Raw genomic sequence first — 21,856 nt, 5'->3', positions numbered from 1 at the left:
TTTGTCTGCCTAAAATAAAACTACTTCTGTTTTTCCACAGCGATAGGTATCCAGCCATTTAGCATTGTTCTTAAGAAAGGCGTGATATTTGAGGTTATATGGATTGCGTACAAAATATGCAAATTACATTTAATGGTTGTTTAACTTTATTGATTAATTGAAATTGCTTATTGACTCGGACGTTTTTATGTACTTGTGTACCCAAAATGGTTACTTCTATTGTAGTTTGGCGTTTTAGAGCATATTGGTTAGAAGAAATCACTCAATGAGTCTCTTTGCACAACATTTTAAGGTTTAAAAAAAATCCCTTTGCCTCATAATTCAATATTTTACAGATACAGGTTTAACTTCACATTCCTAAGCTTTAAAAAACTATATGTACAAATCGCTGAAGTTTTGTACTTTTTCCACCCTGTTACAAAATATGTTAATTTCTTAATTGCCTCAAGGACTACTTTATTCCTGAAGAAATGGTGGGGTTTATTTTCAAAAGCTACATTTTATTTGAAACGAATAAGAGACGTCAGGACAAATACGGAATTAATTTTAAATTGCTAAGGTGAGATACTTTTTTACTCTTAAATATTTAGTTCCAAAAATAAATATTTATTTTGATTTATAAGTCTGAAAGAATCAATTTTTCTTTCCTCTGAAAGACTGTAGAAGGAAATTTGAATACCCCACCCCAACTATTTTTCTCAGCAAATCATGTCACTGCTATTCTTAGAGAAATGAAATTTTGATTTTGATGGATTTTAAAATTTCTAAGTCAGAGCACCCAGAATTAAACAAGTCATTAAAAAAAAAGAAATGCTGATCCATTCATTCTTATTTGAGATGTTCCCCCAGGGTTAGCAGCTTTCACTATCCAGGTTTGGAACAATAGTTATGGCTATTAAGAGGCCATTTATTTCTGAATACAATTAACAGTCCCTTGGTCTTGTAACCCAGTCTCTCCCCACGCACACTTGGTAACTTGTAAGCAATAGGTAGATAGGTGAGAATGGGTTGGAAGCAGCAAATTGTCCCCAAAAGCAGATACTCCACTGCATATACAATGGAGTCACATCCCAGCCCATTTAATTTATGCTAATGTAACTCTGTTTGTCCCAGAGCCCTGACTGTAATGCTGATTTTAGACAATACTTCTGGCTATTTTGAGACACGTGTAAAGATACTCTGCACTGAAACTTCAAGTTAAAATCTAGAGCCTCTCTTTTCCCTCATTGCACTAAAGATGCCAGGCTACTAGGTTCTGATGGTTTTTTAGACAGCTCTTCAGTTCAAAAATTTTTTTCAGTTCGATTTTATTTGTAGCATGACATCCTCCAGTCAGACACAAATTTGGACTGCGCTTTGGGTTCTCATCCCAGCTCTTCCAGTGGATGGGTTACTTCCTCTTTGGTTTATCTGTAAAATAGAAATACCCCTTTTTGAGGTAAGGATTCGATGAGATAGCCCGTTGTTATAATGTTATGGTCATAAGGAAACCCCTCTAATGTGTGAAATGATTATTGTATGAAATGGTCATAGGGAAACCCCTCTAATGTGTGAAATGATTATTGTATGAAATGTTAGGCAGATACTTAATTAATTGGGGTATAATTGGGACACCCATGTGCTTGGCTCTGAGTTGGTGCTCCTTAAATATTAATTCCCCGAGCCCACCTTACCTTTCTGTTCGCGCCATCTAAAAAGCGTTTCTCTTATTTGTTTGCTTTCTTTCTGACTAAAAGTAATAGATTCTCATATTCATTCCACTCAGATTTATCCCAGGAGATAACCATTGTTAACATGTTGTGTTTTGTTTTGTGTGATTGTGTGTGCATACAACATAAACACAATCTTGGGATTTTTCCATTTAACAATGTTGTGTAGTTTTTTGTTGGTTAAAGCTTTGGCTCAGGAGTTAAACTGGCCTTGAATCCTACCTTTGTGATTTGGACTAATTACTTAATCTCATTCTCAGTTTTTTCATCTGTGAGAGAAGGTGATAATAATACCTCCTTCATAGGGTTGCTGTGATGATTAAAAGAGGAATTGCACATAAAGCCCTTAGAATGGTGCCTGGTGCAGGACCTTTAGATAGTGTTTTCCTCTTTAGAGTTTCAGTACTTTCCATGTGATTTTGTAAAAAAAAATCTGAATGAGTTCTTGATTCAGTATATATACTAAACTAATAATACTAGTGCTTATTGAGTGCAGATAGAATGTTATAATTACCTTCATGGGGCAAATAAGTATTTTTGTGCCAGTAGGAAATTAGCAGTATATTCATAGAAACTTTCAGCAGCTTGATATTAGTGTAGTCTCTGCTTTCGAATTCTGTGAGTTGGCAAGAAGGTGGGTTTTCTTTTACCTCCAGCTCTTCCTCTAAAACTCTTGAAGTTATCTGCCTGCTGTCTGGGTGTGTGTGGCCTCACCTTGGGAGGGTGGGGTGTTGAGGTGATGGTAGGGGGTTGTTGGAGCTTTGCGGTTTCATTCATTTAACTGTAACAGTGGGCCCTGTAATACAAAGACACATTCTCTGCCCTTGGGGAGTTTTCAGTCTAGTAGAGAAGGAAAAAAAAAAAAACCGCTGACTTATACAACCTTGAATGATAAGGGATAGGTTCTCCCGGAGGCCTGGAGGCTGGAAAGCTATTTATTCTGGCTGCCCTGGGGCAACCCTTAAAGTAAGGACTTTCCTGGGGTGTTTCTGTGCTAAGCCAACGGGAAGTTTTAGGAAGGCACTTCTGAGGGTGGGACCTGAAAGTATGAATAAATGCCGGAGGACACAAAAGTATTCAGTGTTGCAAATTACAGGAGTTGTAGGAAGAGCAATAAATAGTGCAAGAGGGAGAAGTCAGCCTGGCCAGATCCTAAGGAATTGATGTTTGGATTCCTTTTACAATTATAAGCAGACATTGAAGCCTTTGGCTAAGTAAGTTATTCGCATTTTGGAGAACTTGAGTTGTACAAAGGGTGGAATAAAGGAGGGCAAGACTGGAATTAGACCCAGCGCTGCTGAGAAGAGATTGAAGGTTTGAACTATGGTGGTGGCAATGGCACCAGAGATGGAGAGAAGTGGAGAGGTTACCAAGGTAAAGTGGCTGCCTCGGTTGACCGGGTGTAGATTTGGGAATCATGCTTGTATAGATAACAGCTGGAGTTGTAGAAGGAGAAAAATTTGGCTTAGTCGGTGGTTCTTAGTCTTTTTTGAGAATCTGACGAACTTTCCGGACTCTTGTCCAGAAAAATGCATTTATTCACGTTAAGAGTTTTGTACATTTGGTTTGAAATCTGGGATAATAACCTAATCTTGATAGATGTAGAGTAGAAATGAAAATGGAAGCTTGTAGAAGTGTCTTGTTTGACTCACACTTTTGTGTGTGTTTGTGACTTTATCACTGCCATTTCATAGACGAGGGGACAGATTTATAAAATAAATTTCTCAAGGTAATACTGTTGTAGGTGGCAGGAATGGCACAGGGCGTTGACCTGTGGGGTCAGACTGGACCTGGGGTCAGCAACCTTGGTACTTGAGTTCTTAGCAACAAAAAGCCAAGACATCATAGATGTAGAAAAAGTAATTCCTAGAAGAAATGGGCTTAGGAAACAAGTTATAGAGGTAAAGGAAGGGCCCTTGGAGCTGAAGAGTGGAGATTTTAGGGGAAGTCCCAGGAGGAGATCGCAATAGAATATTCAGCAGCTTTCCAGGTGTGTCCTTTTAGGGTTGTGGTCTTCACTGGCACTAGGGCAGGGGGTCATTCGGTGCAGCTGGTCTTGATATCAGCTGTGGCTGGTTTTGTTGCTTTTCTGGGCCTGGAGCTGAAATTCAACTGAGGCCTAGATGTTATCTCTAGGGAGGAAAGGTCAGGGGGTCCAAACCATGACCAGCAATTTGCTAGGTGAGGAAAGGCCACCCTGAGGGCAAGGTCCCACCCTACATTTTGTCCTTTGCTAGGCACCCAGGGCTTTCCACCCTGATGACATGGCCCATGGTCCTTGCTCTGCTCATGTCTGTCTAACTGCCTACCACAATACATTTTGAATTTAACGGGTTTTAATGAGCTGCTGACATGAAAAAGATTGGAATATTTTATGGGATTATTTGGAATTTTATCTTTTGAGAAATTGGAAGATCTAGAAACTCTAAGTCTGCTTTTTATTTATTTGTTGGTTTTTTTTTATTAATTGCATCAGTTTACAGGAACTGGTTTGAGTCAGTCCCCTTGAGAGGAGCAAAGTTTGCCACAGTCTGCCCCTGGCCCACCCTGCTGGCCCATGCAGGTATTTCATCTTGCATCCCTATAAAACAAGGGAAAGAGGATCTTGGGGAACATTGACGCTGGAGTGTGGGGGCAAGAGAAACTAAGTCACTGAGCAGCCAGAAAGATTTTCAAGAAAGGGAAAGTGGTCAGCAGAGTCAAATGCTACAGAGAGGTCAAGTAAGAGATGGAATAGTGCATGTGGAGTTTAGCAACAAAGAGGCCATTCGTTTCAGATTCGTAGAACAAAAGAACTTTGAGGATTATAGCTACAACTTTTTTCTTCTTGTGCTGCAATATAGGGTTTCCATAACAATTGAGAGTGACGGTGGCATAGACAGGAACTCAGAAGGCGTTTGTTGTAAAGGATGATTTATTTACTGGAGTTAATAATGCTGTAACCAAGTCAGGCACTGCTCTACTAGTTATTTCCATCACAAGAACAACAGTATATAGAGGCTGTATAGAAGGTAGACATTATTTTTAATATTAGATTTTTAATATGGATTATAGGGAAGAATTCTCAGTGGATTCTGTTAGCATAGCCCCCAAAAGGGTGGGAAGGCCTGACTTAATAATGGAGAGTTACACTGTACCATTCAGAAAACCACTAGCAGTTGGAGAATGTGTTTTAGTTCTGCAGATTGTAGATTAAAATGATAATACTAATAAACTACTACTTACAGCTTCTAATAGTTAACATTAAGTGATTACTGTGTGCTTGATACCATGCTAAGCATGGTTCATGAAATGCCTAATTTAATTCTGAACAACTCCATGACTATTATAATCTCGCCTTACGTATGAGAAAACTGAAACCTAAATTACTTGCCCAAAGTCATAGACCTAGTAATTAGGAGACCCAGAATTGAGTGCCATCTCTGATACCCACTAGAGCCAGTAAGTGCTCTCAACTTCTACAGAACTCTCCTTTACCTTTCTGATAAATCAGGTAAGGAACTCACCTACTGTAAAGGCCATTTAAATTTAAATTCATAAGCAAACTTACTTGTCAAGTGCAGTTTGGCATATAATAGACATTCAATAAGCATTTATTTGATTTATTTTAAAATATTTAGTTTGAACTTTATACTGAATATTGTTCATATTTTTGGGTGATAGGACGTTTTTCTTCCCATCAGTTGATTTTCATTATTTCTAATTTTACTGCTTTTCACATTAGTATGTGTGATGTTAGTTTTTTTCTTTTTTAAATTAATATACTTATCTGTTTAGTATTTTATTACATTTTTTTGCTCTGCAAAGTTGAATTAAAAGTCTTCATAAAAAGCTTAAAATGCGGGAGGTAGAGAAGCTTTTTTAAAGACTTGAAAGTGACTCTGGGGTAAGTAACTATTCTTTTCATTTCTATTAAATATATACAAAAACGAATATTCTGAGAATTTAGGTCCATGCTGGATTAAAAAAATTGTAAGGTGTGTTGTAGGTCTAGGCTGTTAAAAGGGGGTAGAATATAAAATTACAGATGGCAATTAGGGAAAAATGCTGTGGCGGTGAAATGAACATGCTTCTGAAACCCGAGACTCAAAAGAACAGTCATGACGCATAGAGATCCCACATAGAGGTGGTGCAGCAGCAGTCCCAAAGAGAGTAATGTTCATATTTTTGGTCAAATTGGTTTATGGTTGCTGTTGGAAGACTGAAAGGGATGTAGGTGCTTTTGTTATAAGCTTACATTTCTTTTGTCCCCTGCTAATGTCTCTGTATTTGCAAAATGAAAGAAACTATAAAAGCGAATTGTTTCATTTTCCAGTTAAACTCAGCATATAATATCAAGGAGGAATGTGTTTTGTTTTGTTTTTAATATTTAACACCTAACCATATTTTCTACTCTTGAATTTTGGTATATGGGTATGTTTACCATGGAGATACTCTGTGAGACTATTCTCAATGTAGTTGTTTTTGCTTTTGGTAATAATAAGGGTTTCTATTCTGCCACTCTAAAGTGCTTAATTATCTGCATTCCCCTCCTTAAGGGAGCATAGATCTGTTATATTCTAAGCAAATTATTTCCATGTTTGAAGAAAATACCACTTATAGTTGTCTCATTAGGATTTTTTTCCTTCCTCTTTTAAGTGATAGTTAACATGTGTTAAAAGGTAGAGCTTAGGTATAGCATTTCTTTATGGATTAGAGATATGATAGTATTTAAATATTAGCGTCTGTAAGACATTTGATTAAGATCATGTGGACTTTATATTTATATATTCTGTTTCTCCTCTCTTTATATTTTACAAGGAGTGTCAAAGAGAGAAGGCCATGTGAACTTCCCCTTTAGTGGAATAGGGGTAAAGAGCTTGAGTGGTGGAAGGCTGGATGTAAAGAATGAAAAAAATGTAGGGTTTTTTCCCTGAGAGCTGCCTTAGTGATTTTGTCATGATGTCTTCTTTAATAAAAAAAAAGTAAAAACCTATTAGAGGAATAGTTGTTTCCAGTTTATAGACAAAGTGATTTTGATATTAAATAATACTCACTTAGAAAGAAGTTAGATTTCCAAGCAGAGGGCCATTTTCCCCAAACATTCTTTCCTTCTATGGTATTTAAAGTGAGTGAATTCATCAGGGAATTGAAAGTTTAAGTATAAAGATTAAGTTGAGCTTTTAAAAGAGGGATTTGAAAATGGAGAAACCAGTTGATTGTTCAAAAGTAAAATGCAAAGAATGATATAAAGTTGGCTTTTAGTAGGGCTTTAAAACATTAAAAATCAGAGAAAAAATTAAAAGAAGTTAAAAACATTAAAAATCAAATACATGGGAAGAAAAAATTAATCACAGGTGTAAAAATATTAAGATGGCAGAGAAATTGTGTATAAGAGGTTGAAATTAAACACCTTTTTGTAACGGCATAGAGATGACTAGCGAGAGCTTTCTTTCCCACCTAGTGGCAAATGCTGAAAGAGGGCAATTGGATAGATCAGTGAATTCTTAGCATTAGAAGGACGTTGACTAGGCAGATTTTAATACATTCTTATTTTTTGTTTGTTTGTTTTAAATGTATTTTTAAAATATGTTTTTATTGATTTTAGAGGAAGGGAGAGGGAGCGAGAGCTAGAAACATCAATGATAAGAGAATCATCAATCAGTTGCCTCCTGCACGCCCCCTACTGGAGATCAAGTCTGCAACCTAGGCATGTGACCTGACTGGAATTGAATTGACCTTCTGGTTCATAGGTCAACGCTCAACCACTGAGCCATGCCAGCCGGCCTCTAAAGTAGTTACTAGTCCTTAAATATAAAGACATTATTAGGTCAAAATGGAAAAAAAAATCAAGCCCTGTATAAAATAAAGAGGCAGGCCTCAGGCATTTTCATTCTAGAAGATATGAAAAAAAATATACAAATTTCGTAGACAAAAAAAGTATCTGACCCCAGAATTTTATGTCCAGATAAGCTATAGTTTAAGTATATGATTTAATTGACATATATTTCCAAACAGAAAAACCATGGCTGAGATTCCATAAGTCAGCCTTGGGTGGGGAGTGGAGAGGAAGGGGAGATAGAGAAGAGAGGTGACTGTGTTATAAACCATTGAATCAGAGATCAATTAAAAACAAAATGGATTAGTGAATAGCACGGAATAAATTTAAATGTAGAACCAGCATTAAAATGTTATAAACTGCCCGGCTGGTGTGGCTCAGTGTTTGAGCATCAACCTATGAACCAGGAGGTCATGATTTGATTCCTGGTCAGGGCACATGCCCAGGTTGTGGGCTCGGGTTTCAAGCTAGATCCCCAGTGTGGGGTGTGCAGGAGGCAGCTGATCAATGATTCTCTTTCACCATTGAGGTTTCTTTCTATCTCTCCCTCTCCCTTCCTCTCTGAAATCAATAAAGGATATATTGAAAAAATGGGGGGGAAAAGTTATAAACTATGGCAATGTAAAAATCATAATACAGGGAAAAAATACTGCGTTTGGGATGTGTAGTTTAGGAAATTTTTCTCATTCATAACATGAGGTCAATCATGATAATGCTAAGTATACTAATTTTCTTAGTGTGCAATAAAACAATGTTATCTAAAGGACACAGACTAAATCTTCCAAGAAAATAGGCTATATAATGAAACATGTAATAAAAAGAATCAAAAGCTAAAAGCAATGCAAAAAATCCTTATATGATAAAAGGCTAATATGCAAATCCCCTTGGGAGTTTGACTGCTCGCTATGATGTGTGCATTGACAGGAAAGCAGGGTGGAGGTTTGTAAAGGCCTGCAGGGGAGGGCAGTTGTTGGGGGGGGGGGGCAGGCCTGCAGAGGAGGGCAATTGGGAGGGACCAGGCCTGCAGGGGAGGGCAACTGGGAGGGACCAGGCTTGCAGGAAAGGGCAATTGGGGGTGGACTGAAGGCCCTGGTCGGCAGCCGGGAGAAGGAAGGCCCCGATTGGCCCTGATCACTGGCCAATCCTAAGGACCCTACCCATGCATGAATTTTGTGCACCGGGCCTCTAGTCTATACTAATAAAAGGGTAATTTGCTAATTAGACCAGGAGACCTTCCGGACAAAGCCATGGTGGCAGGGCCAAGGCAGAGGCAGTTAGGGGCGATCAGGCCAGCAGGGGATGGCAGTTGGGGGTGATCAGGCCAGCAGGGGGGGCAGTTGGGGGCGAGCAGGCTGGCACGGGGGGCCAGTTGGGGGCAAGCAGGCCGGCAGGGGGGGGCAGTTGGGGGCGAGAAGACCTGCAGGCAGAGTGGTTAGGGGCGATCAGGCAGGCAGGCAGGTGAGCGGTTAGGAGCCAGCGGTCCCGGATTGTGAGAGGGATATCCCCCGAGGGGTTTCATATTGGAGTGGGTACAGGCTGGGCCGAGGGACACCCCCGCCCCCTGCACAAATTGTGTGAACTGGGCCACTAGTAAAATAATAAAATTCAGATGAAATATTTTCCAAGTAAATAAATATAAAATTATAAATTGAATAAACCCATTTATTAAAGGAAAATGACACTCAGATTAGAGCAGAAAAGTCAAACCAATTAAGAGATTTCATCTAAATGGGACCAGCAGATAATATTTTAGTACATAGTTTAGGCTTTTCAGTCATACAATCTCTGTTGCAACTGTTCAACTCTACTGTTATAGCATGAAAGCAGCCATAGATAACATGTAAGTAAATTAACAGATTGTCCTGTAAGCCAGAGTTTTCTGACCCATGATTTAAAAACAGTGGGTAAATATGTAACTGGTAAATTGAAACAACAACAAAAATGAGAGTTCAAATATTTTTGTCAGACAAGGTTGAATTTAAGACAAAATTCATCACTTGAGTTGCATTTCCTAATGATAAAGAATGATAATCTAGTGGTTATGAATCTTATATATCAAATAATACAGCTTTAAAATTTATAAAACAAAAAAATATATGGAGAAACAGACAAATCAGATCATAGTAGGGGATTTTGACTGATCTCTTTCAGCTCTTGATAGAGCAAGCAGACAAAATATGTAATAATATAGTGGATGTTAATACCATGATATATGGTGTAACAAACGACATACCCTGGGTACAATGAATGTGCTTTTTCAAGAATCCTGATTAGGCCCCAAAGACAATCTCAGTCAAATCCAAAAAAACAGAAATATATGCAAATATGCTCCTTATTCTTAATTACAACTGAAACAAGGAAAACATAAAACTCTACTATCTAAAAATAACTCTTGGTTCAAAGGAGAAATTAAAATATCAAATCCAAATCAACTAAAAAGTGCTGATATTCAAAATTCTGTGTAATAGTACCTTTGGGATATGTCTAAAGCAGTACTCTGGAAGATTCATAAATTACTAAGCAAGAAAAAATGAAAATAGAATAATTCGGCCCAAAGAAGTTACAAGAAATAATAAGTGAAAAGCAAACAAAGTTTATCAGCTCTGGCCGTTGTGGCTCGGTTGGGTGGCATCCCAAGCACCCCGTGCACCAGAAGGTTGCCAGATTGATTCCATGCCCAGGTTGCGGCTTGATCTCTGGTAGGTGGTGTGCAGGAGGCAGCCGATCGATAGTTCGCTCATACATCGATGTTTCTCTCTCCCTCCTCCCTTCTTCTCTTTCTAAAAATCAATAAGAGAAAGTCTTATCAAAGTTAAAAGCAGCAATTGATGAATTAGAAAACATACATGGAGATACTAATAACTCCAAGAGATTTTGGTTCGTTGTGTTTTTATTTTAGAGGATACTGGAAAAAAACATGAAACAACCTCCTATTGAACCTGTCATGAACAAAGGGACAAAGACAGATAACACATATGTGTATGAATGAATACACTGAATATGAGAAAAAAGTCACATGTATTTAGGAAATTAAATGTAAGCAGTCATATTGCTAAACTGTATGGGGATAAATGTTAAAACCTGATTCACTATGAGAAAGCAGTACTAAGCCCAGGCAACCTTCTAAGGAACATTATAACTGCAGTGCTTTTTTTTTTTTTTTTTTTTTAATATATTTTATTGATTTTTACAGAGAGGAAGGGAGAGGGATAGAGAGTTAGAAACATCGATGAGAGAGAAACATCAATAAGCTGCCTCCTGCACACCCCCTACTGGGGATGTGCCTGCAACCAAGGTACATGCCCTTGACCGGAATCGAACCTGGGACCCTTCGGTCCGCAGGCAGATCCACTGAGCCAAACTGGCTAGGGCTAACTGTAGTGCTTTTTAACTTGCTCAAGAATATAGAAAAAGAGAAATATTTTCTAAATTATTTTTTGAAATATTTATACCAAATTCTGGCAAAGCACACAAACAGAAAATTTAGACCTTTCTCCTACTACAGAAATCTTAAATATTAGCAAGTATAATTCAGCAACACATTAAGATAATACATAATGACCAAGTTGCTTTCATCCCAGGACTGTAAGAAGAGTTTAGTATCAGAAAATAATAAACACCATATTTTTAAAAGTATGAAAGAGAAAAATGATCATCTTCCCCAGAAGCTGAAAAAGAATTTGGTAACATTAATCATTAATTCTGAGGTTTTTAAAGAAATAGGACAACTTACTAAAATAGGAATTACTTGATACTTTCTCAACATAACAGGAAATCATGTTAAAAGTCAGCATTATTACCTTGGCGGCGTGGTTCAGTTGGTTGGGTGTCGTGCAGTGCACTGTAAGGTTGCCAGTCCAATACCCAGTTGGGACACATGCTCAGGTTGTGGGCTAGATCCCTGATAGGGTGTGTGATTATGTTTTGCTCTTGATCTTTTTCTCTCCCTTCTCTCTCTCGAAATCTATAATTTTCATTTGTTCATTGTTTAACATGTCCGAGGCACAGTACTTGGTGTGTTGCATGCTCTATCATTTGATCCTTGGAGCAGCTTGATGATAACATAGCTACTATTATTATCCCTATTTTACAGATGAGAAAACTGAGGTTAAATGACTTGTTCAGGATAACAAAGTAAGTCCAGATTCTGAACTTGAGCAATATATCTTCCGACTCCTCAAGCATTTATGTGTCTTGCCATTCACTCGTATAAGGAATTTCATATTGAGTTTAGTAAAGGAGGGAGTATTTTTTGAGGCTTTCTGTAGCTGGTATTTAAGCTGCTCTAACAGCCGTGTGGGTGACTTTCAGAGTGTAGAGAAAGGGTGTTAGACCACATCAGCCCACTGCAATCCTGACTTGACAGATTAGTTGATTCAGTTTCATTGTAGACCATGTGGTCTTACCCTATATGATAAAAGACTAATATGCAAATCGAACTGCAGAACCACCGGTCACTATGACACACACTGACCACCAGGGGTCAGACGCTCAACGCAGGAGCTGCCCCCTGGTGGTCAGTGCACTCCCACAAGGGGAGTGCTGCTCAGCCAGAAAGAAGCCAGGCTCACGGCTGGCGAGTGCAGCGGCGGTGGCAGGAGCCTCTCCCACCTCCATGGCAGCACTAAGGATGTCCGACTGACGGCTTAGGCCTGCTCCCCACGCGTCGTCAGTCGGACATCCCCCAAGGGCTCCCAAACTGCGAGAGGGCACAGGCCGGGCTGAGAGACCCCTCTCCCCCGAGTGCACCAATTTCATGCACCGGGCCTCTAGTAATATATAAACGCTATTGCTGGAACTTGGTGTTTAGGGAGGTATGAGTATTGTGTCCTTTCTTCCATTTCTAACTAAACCTCCAAAGACTCATAAACCATGATTATTATTCTATTTATTTTAATTGGGAGTGCCATGTAGTACCGAACACTGAACTGAGTGGTGGAAGTGTGGTTGGGTGACTAGTCTTTGGGCTCAAGAAGTTTATAGCTTAGTGGGCTAAGTGAGGGGGAAGATTGGAGGGAAAATTACTTCTTTAAAAACAGGAATTTGCTCTTTTTTAAATTTCATAAAAACATTTGTTACAAATTGCCAAACACTTGTCAACTTATCAAAAAATGTAGACTTTCTGAGGGAAGTTTGAGGTCCATTGGCATTGTAAAGAGATTCGGGTTCTGAAAATAGGTATAGCCTATAAGCACCAGTAATGAGATGAAAAGACCTTATGGCATTTGTTTGGTGGAAAACCCCTACCTGTTTTGAGGTATTTCCAAAACTTAACCAGAGGAGAAGTTATTTAGTTCAGTTTGGAGGGGTAAGGTAACTTTGCCTCTTATTATTTTAATTCAGTATTGGGACATTGGATTACAATGAAGAATCCATCCCATTAGAAGGGTGATATCCTAGTATTTTACTTCTGAGGTGAGCAAACTTTGCTTATTTCACTTTGTTAACTAGGCCTTTTGATATTTTTATAGACAATCTGCTTCATCTTGATTCTGCAGCATTCCAAAGTGTGGTATCCTTGGGGTTCTCTTAACATTGCTATGGTGCAGAAGATTTAAAATCAGGTATGGCTATGGGACCAGAAATCGCTCAGTGAAATTCTCAACTTAATCTGCCTTATACTCTCTCTGATTTATCATTTGGGTTTCTTTTTTTGTGGTGGTCTTTTAGCTGATGTTCACAAGGAATAGAGTCACGTGATGTATGAAGGGAAACATATACACTTCTCTGAGGTTGACAATAAGCCCTTGTGCTCATATAGCCCCAAACTGTGCAAGCAGCGGCGACTCAACGGCTACGCTTTCTGTATCAGACACGTTCTGGAGGACAAGACTGCCCCCTTCAAGCAATGTGAATATGTGGCCAAGTATAACAGCCAACGCTGCACCAACCCCATCCCCAAATCAGAGGATCGTAGGTAAGAGCTGCTAATGGGACTCAACCTTTGATTTATTAGGCTGGGATTTTTCTTTTTCTTGTCCTTTTTTCTTTTACACACAGTGAATGTAAAGGATGCTTTCCTGGAGTATTCTAAGTAAACTTTGAAATGCTTCTAAAGATGAGAGATTGGTAATTTAAAAAAAAAAATGGAATAGTAAATTTGGGGAATCATTTGAAAAGTATGTTTCAGTATTTTCTTTTTATAGTGATTTAATAGACTTGCTAGGATTATAAAAATAAAAATTTTTCCCCTTAAAACTGTTGCTTGAAGTCTTAGTACTGATGTATTTAGTTTGCAGCCTTATAAAGTGTTTCTGACTTGTCATCTGCATAAATGAGAAAAATTATAGGAACTACTTAGGTGTTGTAAGTAATAATTTTGGAACTTTAAAATCTGTGCTTGAAAGGTAGAAAGGGGTATGTATTTATTGAAAAAGTTACTTAAAAGAATGATTACTTGAATCATTTACTTTTTATCAGACTTCTTTTTGGTTAAAAAGAATTCCATATAGAGTATGTTTACTATAAATTAGAAACTGTATTTTCATAATATGGGTGGCTTTTATCACTAGAATTATGAATTTATGCTTTGCTGAATTAAAAATAATACAGGGAGGTGTTTTAAAGAAGTCTTATGCTGGTTGTTCATCTTTCATATTTGTAGGAAAATTCACACTAGATTTCACATATGATCTCTTTTTCTTCAGTTCTACAGAATCAGTATTGATCAGTGTAGGTTATTACAGAGGGGTGCATGCTTCTTTTATAAGACAGTTTCAAATATTTGTTATCTTTAGGTAGAAACTTTGAACTTTTTACTTTTCTCTTAGAGGTAAAAAGTTCATCCTTGTTCCCATCCATAATCAAATGTCACCTGCATAAAAGGGTTGAAAAGGAATATGTATTTTATATTCAGAGTGAGCAATTTTTACCCTTTTAGGGTGAAATAAATAATTTGTGTTGATAGAGATCCCACCAAAACGAGTATAGTGTAATGTGGTGATTGGGGAATACTCTGTTAGAATTTCTCATGAGCACTTAAGGCGTCAAATTACAATACCCGAACGTTAGAAACAGCTGCTTAGTGAGGCAAGGAATAAAATTTTAATCTCAGGTGAGAAAGGGACCACTGTATTAGGGTAAGCATATCTGTCCATTTGGTTTTAGCAGACTGAAAATGATAATTTCTTACCCCTGCCCTTTTTAAACTTAAAGAATGGAAGAACTTGGATTAATTTTTTACTTCAAACTCCATTATAAACACATTTCTATAATTTTGTCTTAAATTCCGTTTTTCACAGTTGTGATTGTTAACCTTGGATTTTTTAAAAATTCAGCTGAAGCAAGTATTATAGCTTATAGCAAGCAGTAAAGTGAGTCACTTCGAATTTGTCCAAAATATTCTGTGAAGCATATGCCTTCACCTTTATATTCTAAGTAATTTCCTCTTTTTAGAACAAGATAAGGGAAAGGATTTTTGTGTTGCTATGTGAAGAGAAGCTACTTTTTTTTTTTTTTTTTTTTCCAAAATTGGTCCAAGAACATATATATATATCCTTATCCGAGGATATTTTTTCCATTGATTTTTTTTTTTAGAGAGAGTGGAGGGAAGAGGGGAGAGTGAGAGAGACACATCGATTGGTTCCCTCCCACACTTGTACTTGCCTTCCCAGGGCCAGGGATCGAATCTGCAACCTAGGTACATGCCCTTGACTGGGAATCAAACCAATGACCCTTTGATCCGTGGGCCAGTGCTCTAACCACTGGGAAAAACTGGCCAGGACTATAACTTTTGGGGTATTAATATTTTTGTTTGTAGGGTTGTTTGAAAATAGAATTAAAGTAGACTTTAGCACAAGGTAATATTCTTATGTTACCTCAAGAATTCCAAGTTGAATTTATGTAATAATATCTTGACCTGAGTATAAACATTGATAGTTGTAACTATACTACATGACATACTATAGAAAAGATTAATATTTTGAAAATGTACTTTCATTATTATTGATGCAGTTACTCCTTGGACACCTAGGTATTTGAGATGGTTTATATATTGTTTTAGAAAAAATTTTTTAAGGATTTTTTTTCCATTGGCTTTTTATTTGAGAGAGTAGAAGGGAGGAGAGACAGAGAGAGAAATATTGATATGAGAGAGACATATTGATTGGTAGTCTCCCACACATACCCCGACTGGGGCTGGGGATTGAGCCTGCAATCGAGGTATGTGCCCTTGACTGGAATCGAACCTGGAACCTTTCAGTCAGCGGGCTGACGCTCTATCCACTGAACCAAACCGTCCAGGGCTCAAGGATTTTTTTTTTTTTTTAATATATTTTATTGATTTTTTACAGAGAGGAAGGAAGAGGGATAGATAGTCAGAAACATCGATGAGAGAGAAACATCGATCAGTTGCCTCTTGCACACCTCCTACTGGGGATGTGCCCGCAACCAAGTTACATGCCCTTGACCGGAATCGAACCTGGGACCTTTCAGTCCGCAGGCTGACGCTCTATCCACTGAGCCAAACTGGTTTTGGCAGGGCTCAAGGATTTTTAATGTACAAAATAATCTGGTTGGTGGTCAGCTAGAGGAAGCTTCTTGATATCCGGTGTCTAGCTTATCTGGTGTGTATAATAAATGCTAACTTATGGGTTCCAGCTGTTTGAAATAGAGTAGTGTTATGCTCAGTAGAAGTACTGGTATAATTAAAAAGTAAAAATCATTTTCTAAGCTAGGGCTCATTATCGTAGCCTTGGTTTCAGAGATCAGTGGTTGTATTAAGTTGGTTATTTTATATAATATTTTAAATTTAAGTTTGCTATAATTATATATATATATATCTTACTAGTATGTATATATTTGCCAGGAAAACTCATCATCTGTATATTTATTTTCTAAAACAGTCTAAGATAAAATTGACATCCCATACGTTTACCCTTTTAAAGTATATAGCTCAGTATTTTTTAGTATATTCACTGGGTTGTGCAACTGTCACCACAGTCTAATTTTACATTTTCTTCCCCATAGAACCCCATTAACAGTTACTAATTCTCTTAGACTAGAAATTCACATTTGCACTTATTTTAAATGCTAGTAAGATGTTCTAGGTGTGAAGAGGCGGAGGTTTAGGAGTTCGACTATTGTGATAGTGACCCCAGTGAGGCTGCAGTGCGTGCAGAGCAAGGCTGAGGGAGGACTGTTCATGCATCAGTCTCTGCTGGGTTACGTGATGAAGCACATAGTGGCCTCATTTACCAGTTCAGGCTGCCCATATGTCAATGACCAGGAAAGTCTGATTTGTAAATTAAAAAAACAATCCCACCTTATTTTTCTTCACTAAAAAAACTAATCCATTTGTCAAGTTGAAAACAACAAAATCATTTATTCTATATTAGAGGTCCGGTGCATGAAATTCGTGCACAGGTAGGGTCCCTAGGCCTGGCCGGTGATCAGGGCTGATTGGGGCCTTCTGGCTGCCAGCTGGGGCCTTCCTTTGTTCCACACCGCTCCCTGGTGGTCAGTGCACGTCATAGCAAGCGAACGAACTCCCAGTCTCTTGGTTGAACTCCCGAGGGGACAATTTGCATATTAGGCTTTTATATATATAGATTGGGAAGCTTCTACAGTTACTACAGTTATCCCCGAAGCCCTTCCTCTTGTTGGCCACAGCTTTATGAATCTGTTCTCTGTGTGTGTAGATCATACAGTGGATACTTGCCATTCTTAAGGGTTATGTCATAAGATCTTTTTAAATAAATTGATTTATTAATTTAAGAGAGAGAGATTTGTTGAAAAAAATGATTTGTTTATTTGAGAGAGAGAGAAATTTGTTGTTCCACTTATTTATGCATTCATTGGTTGATTCATGTATGTGCCCTGACCAGGGATCAAACCCAAAACCTTGGAGTATCAGGAGGACTCTAACAACTTATGGGCCGGGGCCCATAAGATTTTTATGAATTTCTAAGTACTTGAATGGCATTAGAACACATATTTTTCTCCATAAGAGAATTTTAAGTGACTCCTATGAGTTACTCTGTTTGCTATGAATACAGGATAACAAAGCGGCCTGAGAAGCAAAAGCGGGGCCACTCGGTATTTGAGTGACTTCTGTCTGGTGGCTCTGCATGTGTGCAGTCACATGTTGGCTTCAGCGACATTGCCAGACTTTGAGGATGGCTTCAGAGGAGTGGAAGTTGCATATATGAAATTCATGAATGTCAAGAGTTACTCTAATCATGCATTTTTAACATATTAGGATTCATATTTTATAAAATGTAGTTTTATATTTTGCTTTTCTTAATATATATCATGAACATTTTCCCATGGATATGTGTGTTTTTAAAGGTACTGCAACAGCCACTTGCAGGTACTTGGCTTTATCCCGAAAAAAGAGAGGAAGAAAAAGAATGATCCTATAGATGAGGTGAAGGTCAGGCACCAGATGGATACCATGGCCTTTAGCCTGGCGGTGCCCACGTTGGCCTTGAAGATGCCCAATGGACTGGATGGAATGTCCCTCTCTCCACCGGGGGCAAGGGTCCCTCTCCACTACCTGGAAACCGAGTTGGAAGACCCGTTTGCTTTCAACGAGGAAGATGATGACCTAAAGAAAGGGGCAACTGTGAGAAAGAAGTTGCAGAGCAAGTTGGCCCAGAATCGTCAGCGCCAGAGAGAGACAGAGATTTTAAAAGTTCGGCAAGAGCACTTTAGTCCCCCTCCTGCACCTTCCCAGCAGCAGCCTCCGCAGCAGCACTCCAGCCTGTCACCTTTATCCGCGTCTGTCAAACCTCCAGCGCCACCGCAGGGCTTAGTCTGCAAGTCACCTCAGCCTCCGAACACCAGCCTACCACTGCAGGGAGTGGCCCCCACCACACACTCTATAGCACAAGCGAGGCAGTTGTCTCACAAGAGGCCTCTGCCCCTCCTGCCATCCAGTAGGGCTCCTGTCGTGGACCCGCCCAGGACTGACCGGGTCCTTATGAAAGCCACAGCCTTCTCTCCACACTTCTCTTGTATAAGTCGCCTGCAGAGACTGGTGAAACTGTGCACTCAGAAGCATCAGTTGGACACTGATCTGTTTCCCCACTTAGGTGAGTTATCTGTTTTACCTTATCATTTATGTGTAAGATAACGAAATGTGCCCTTTTGCACGAGGCTTTATTTTTGTAACTACCACATATGTGATGGGGTAGAATACTTGGATAGAGTGTCCCGTGGAAGAGTCTATATTTAGGTAGATCACCTTAAAGTAAATATGCTGCTGGGGAGGGTAATACTTGGTGAACAGGATACAGAAAAAGGAGTTGGGAGTTTAGCATCCCAGTCATAGCTTGTAATAGTAATAGAGGCACCACCAGCAGGAGCAGTAGTAAAAGGCAGCAGTGTTTGATTGTATGCATCTGTCGTCTCAGTACCTGTGTGTCCAGTGAAGTTCTCTACGTGTCTTATCGTAGGACTTCGGAATAATGAGAGCATTGTTAATATCTGCCAACAGTTTACAAAAGAAAACTAGAAAAAATTCCCAAAGCAATAAGTGTTCATGCTTAAGAAAATCTCTTTGATCCCAAGTTTATAAAGATATTCTAAATTTTATATTAATAGTTTGATTGTTTTTGATCTTTAACTCATTTGGAATTTATTTTTGAGTGTGGTATGAGCTGTGATTCTGACCTGAGGAAAAATTATTTGCATGAGATGACAGCAATAGAAAAATGGGGAATGGATGGGAATAGAGAAAGAAGAAATATAAGTTTTCAATAAACAAATAAATCTCAAGCCCCAAAGCAGGCGGGAAATGCAAATAATAACGAATTATCATCAGATTGGCAAAAATTATATCCAGTGTTGATGAGGATATGGGATCTCAGACATTGCTGGTGAGTAATATTACAGTATTTGCTAAATCAAAGTATATATATATAGCCAGCAAACTCACTTTAGGGATTCTGTCTTATGGATAACAATAATCAGAATGTAAGGATCTGTGTTCAAAGATGTTTATTACAGCATTGCTTGTAATATTAAAAATCTGCAATCTTTATAACCAATAGGAAACCTTGAGTAAATTATGATACATCTGCGTTTTTGAAGTATTATGCAGCTCATAAAAAGAATGAATAAAATCTATATTTTTACCTGGCTGTGTCCATGATATGTATTAACAAGTAGAAAAAAATCAAGAGGCATTGTAGTATCTTATTTTTGTAAAAGTAAATGAACAAGGGACATCAGTATATCTGTTGCTTGAGTATATGGATAGATGTTTGCCTATTACAGTGGTCGGCAAACTCATTAGTCAACAGAACCAAATATCAACAGTACAACGATTGAAATTTCTTTTGAGAGCCAAATTTTTTAAACTTAAACTTCTTCTAACACTACTTCTTCAAAATAGACTCGCCCAGGCCGTGGTATTTTGTGGAAGAGCCACACTCAAGGGGCCAAAGAGCCGCATGTGGCTCGCGAGCCGCAGTTTGCCAACCACAGGCCTATTAGATGTGAGTATAGGTAAAGTGCAAGTGGATATACACTGCCGAGCTGTTACCATTGGCTGCCACAAGCAGATGGCGTGGACAGGGTGTGTTTTAAGTAGCTGGGAGTGGTAACTCCTCTTCTATAACTTTATATTGTTTCTCCTGTTACTAAACCACATATGGCTTTTGTTTATTAAAAAAACAAACAAAACTTAAAATATATAAACAAAAATAATAAAATACCCCACATCTTATTAAATTGGGTTCCTGTTATATGTACAGTTTTGTAACTGTTTAAAAATTTTGGTAATGTATTATCAATTAGTAATTTTTCTTACACAACATAACTTGTCACAGCTGAATACCTTTTCTAATTTAAGTAATTTCCATTATAAAGTGTTGTAGCTGTATAGCCTTGCAGTAAAACAATTACTGTCATATCTTTAATTTTTTCTTCAAATAGATTCCTAGAAGCAGAATTGCTGATTCCAAACTTTTGCATTTTTAAAAAGGTTTTTGATATGTGCTGCCAAATTTTCCTTCAGAATTATTTTGTCAGTTTACCCTTTTGGCAGTGAATGAGAATGACAGCTTCTCTACATCTTTATAGACATGGGTATTAGATATTACTATTATTAATACTACTATAATTTATGTTTGCAAATTTTATAGAAATTTTGCTTTAATTTGCATAATTTAGATCAGTGTTTCTCAAATTTTGGGCTTTAGAATCCCTTTACACTCTTAAAAATTATTGAGGACAACATAGAGCTTTGTATATGTGAGTTATATCTATTGATATTTACTGAATTAGAAGTTGATACAGAAGTTTAAAAATAATTCATTTAAAAATAAAACTCACCACATGTTAACATGTTCTTTTTATGAATAATAACTATGCTTTCCAAAACAAATACCATACGAAGAGCAGCATTGTTTTACAAATCTGACTATCTGATTTATTAGAAGACAGTTAGATTCTCATATTTCCTTCTGTATTTAGTCTGTCATTATATGCAGTTTTGGTTAGTAGATGAAAATGTGGCCTTACACATTTGTAATTGGAAAAGGGAGGAATGCTTTAATAACTTTTTTTTTTCAAGTTACTTTATGTGTCTATTTTATTTTTTTTTTTTTTAAATCTTTATTCAGATTATTACAATTATTTCTCCTTTTTCCCCCCATAGCTCCCCTCCACCCATTTCCCACCCCACCTTCTGCCCATACCTCCCCCCCACTGTCCTCATCCATAGGTGTATGATTTTTGTCCAGTCTCTTCCTGAACCCCCCCATACCCCTTTCCCCCTGAGAATTATCAGTCCACTCCCTTTCTATGCCCCTGATTCTATTATATTCACCAGATTATTCTGTCCCTCAGGTTTTTAATTCACTTGATTTTTAGGTTCACTTGTTGATAGATATGTATTTGTTGTTCATAATTTTTATCTTTCCTTTTTTCTTCTTCCTCTTCTTTAAGAATACCTTTCAGCATTTCATATAATACTGGTTTGGTGGTGATGAACTCCTTTAGCTTTTTCTTGTCTGTGAAACTCTTTATCTGCCCTTAAATTCTGAATGATAGCTTTGCTGGGTAGAGTAATCTTGGTTGTAGGTTCTTGCTATTCATCACATTGAAAATTTCTTGCCACTCCCGTCTGGCCTGCATAGTTTCTGTTGAAAAGTCAGCTGACAGTTGTATGGGTGCTCCCTTGTAGGAGGTAACTAACTGTTTTTCTCTTGCTGCTTTTAATATTCTCTCTTTGTCTTTTGCTCTTGGCATTTTAATTATGATGTGTCTTGGTGTGGTCCTCTTTGGATTCCTTTTGTTTGGGGTTCTGTGGGCTTCCTGGACTTGTAAGTCTATTTCTTTCACCAGATGGGGGAAGTTTTTGGTCATTATTTCTTCAAATAGG

At 38.0% G+C, this 21,856-nt stretch overlaps 1 protein-coding gene across 1 annotated transcript in view; it reads left to right on the top strand.

Annotated features, from left to right (window-relative positions):
* The window catches only part of INO80D (INO80 complex subunit D), a gene marked incomplete at its 3' end in the record, with an annotated part of 48,987 nt that overhangs the window by 2,500 nt on the left and 24,631 nt on the right, over nt 1–21,856 (top strand). The window contains exons 2-4 of the mRNA XM_080667579.1: nt 12,999–13,091; nt 13,198–13,444; nt 17,815–18,560. Coding sequence (XP_080523705.1) covers nt 13,227–13,444; nt 17,815–18,560 — 964 coding nt within the window. The 5' untranslated portion in view covers nt 12,999–13,091; nt 13,198–13,226. The remainder of the gene's footprint in view (nt 1–12,998; nt 13,092–13,197; nt 13,445–17,814; nt 18,561–21,856) is intronic.

This window comes from Plecotus auritus (assembly GCF_963455305.1).
Source record: "Plecotus auritus genome assembly, chromosome: 5".
In the NCBI taxonomy this organism is placed as follows: domain Eukaryota; kingdom Metazoa; phylum Chordata; class Mammalia; order Chiroptera; family Vespertilionidae; genus Plecotus; species Plecotus auritus.
This window is presented reverse-complemented; position numbering and strand designations above follow the sequence as displayed.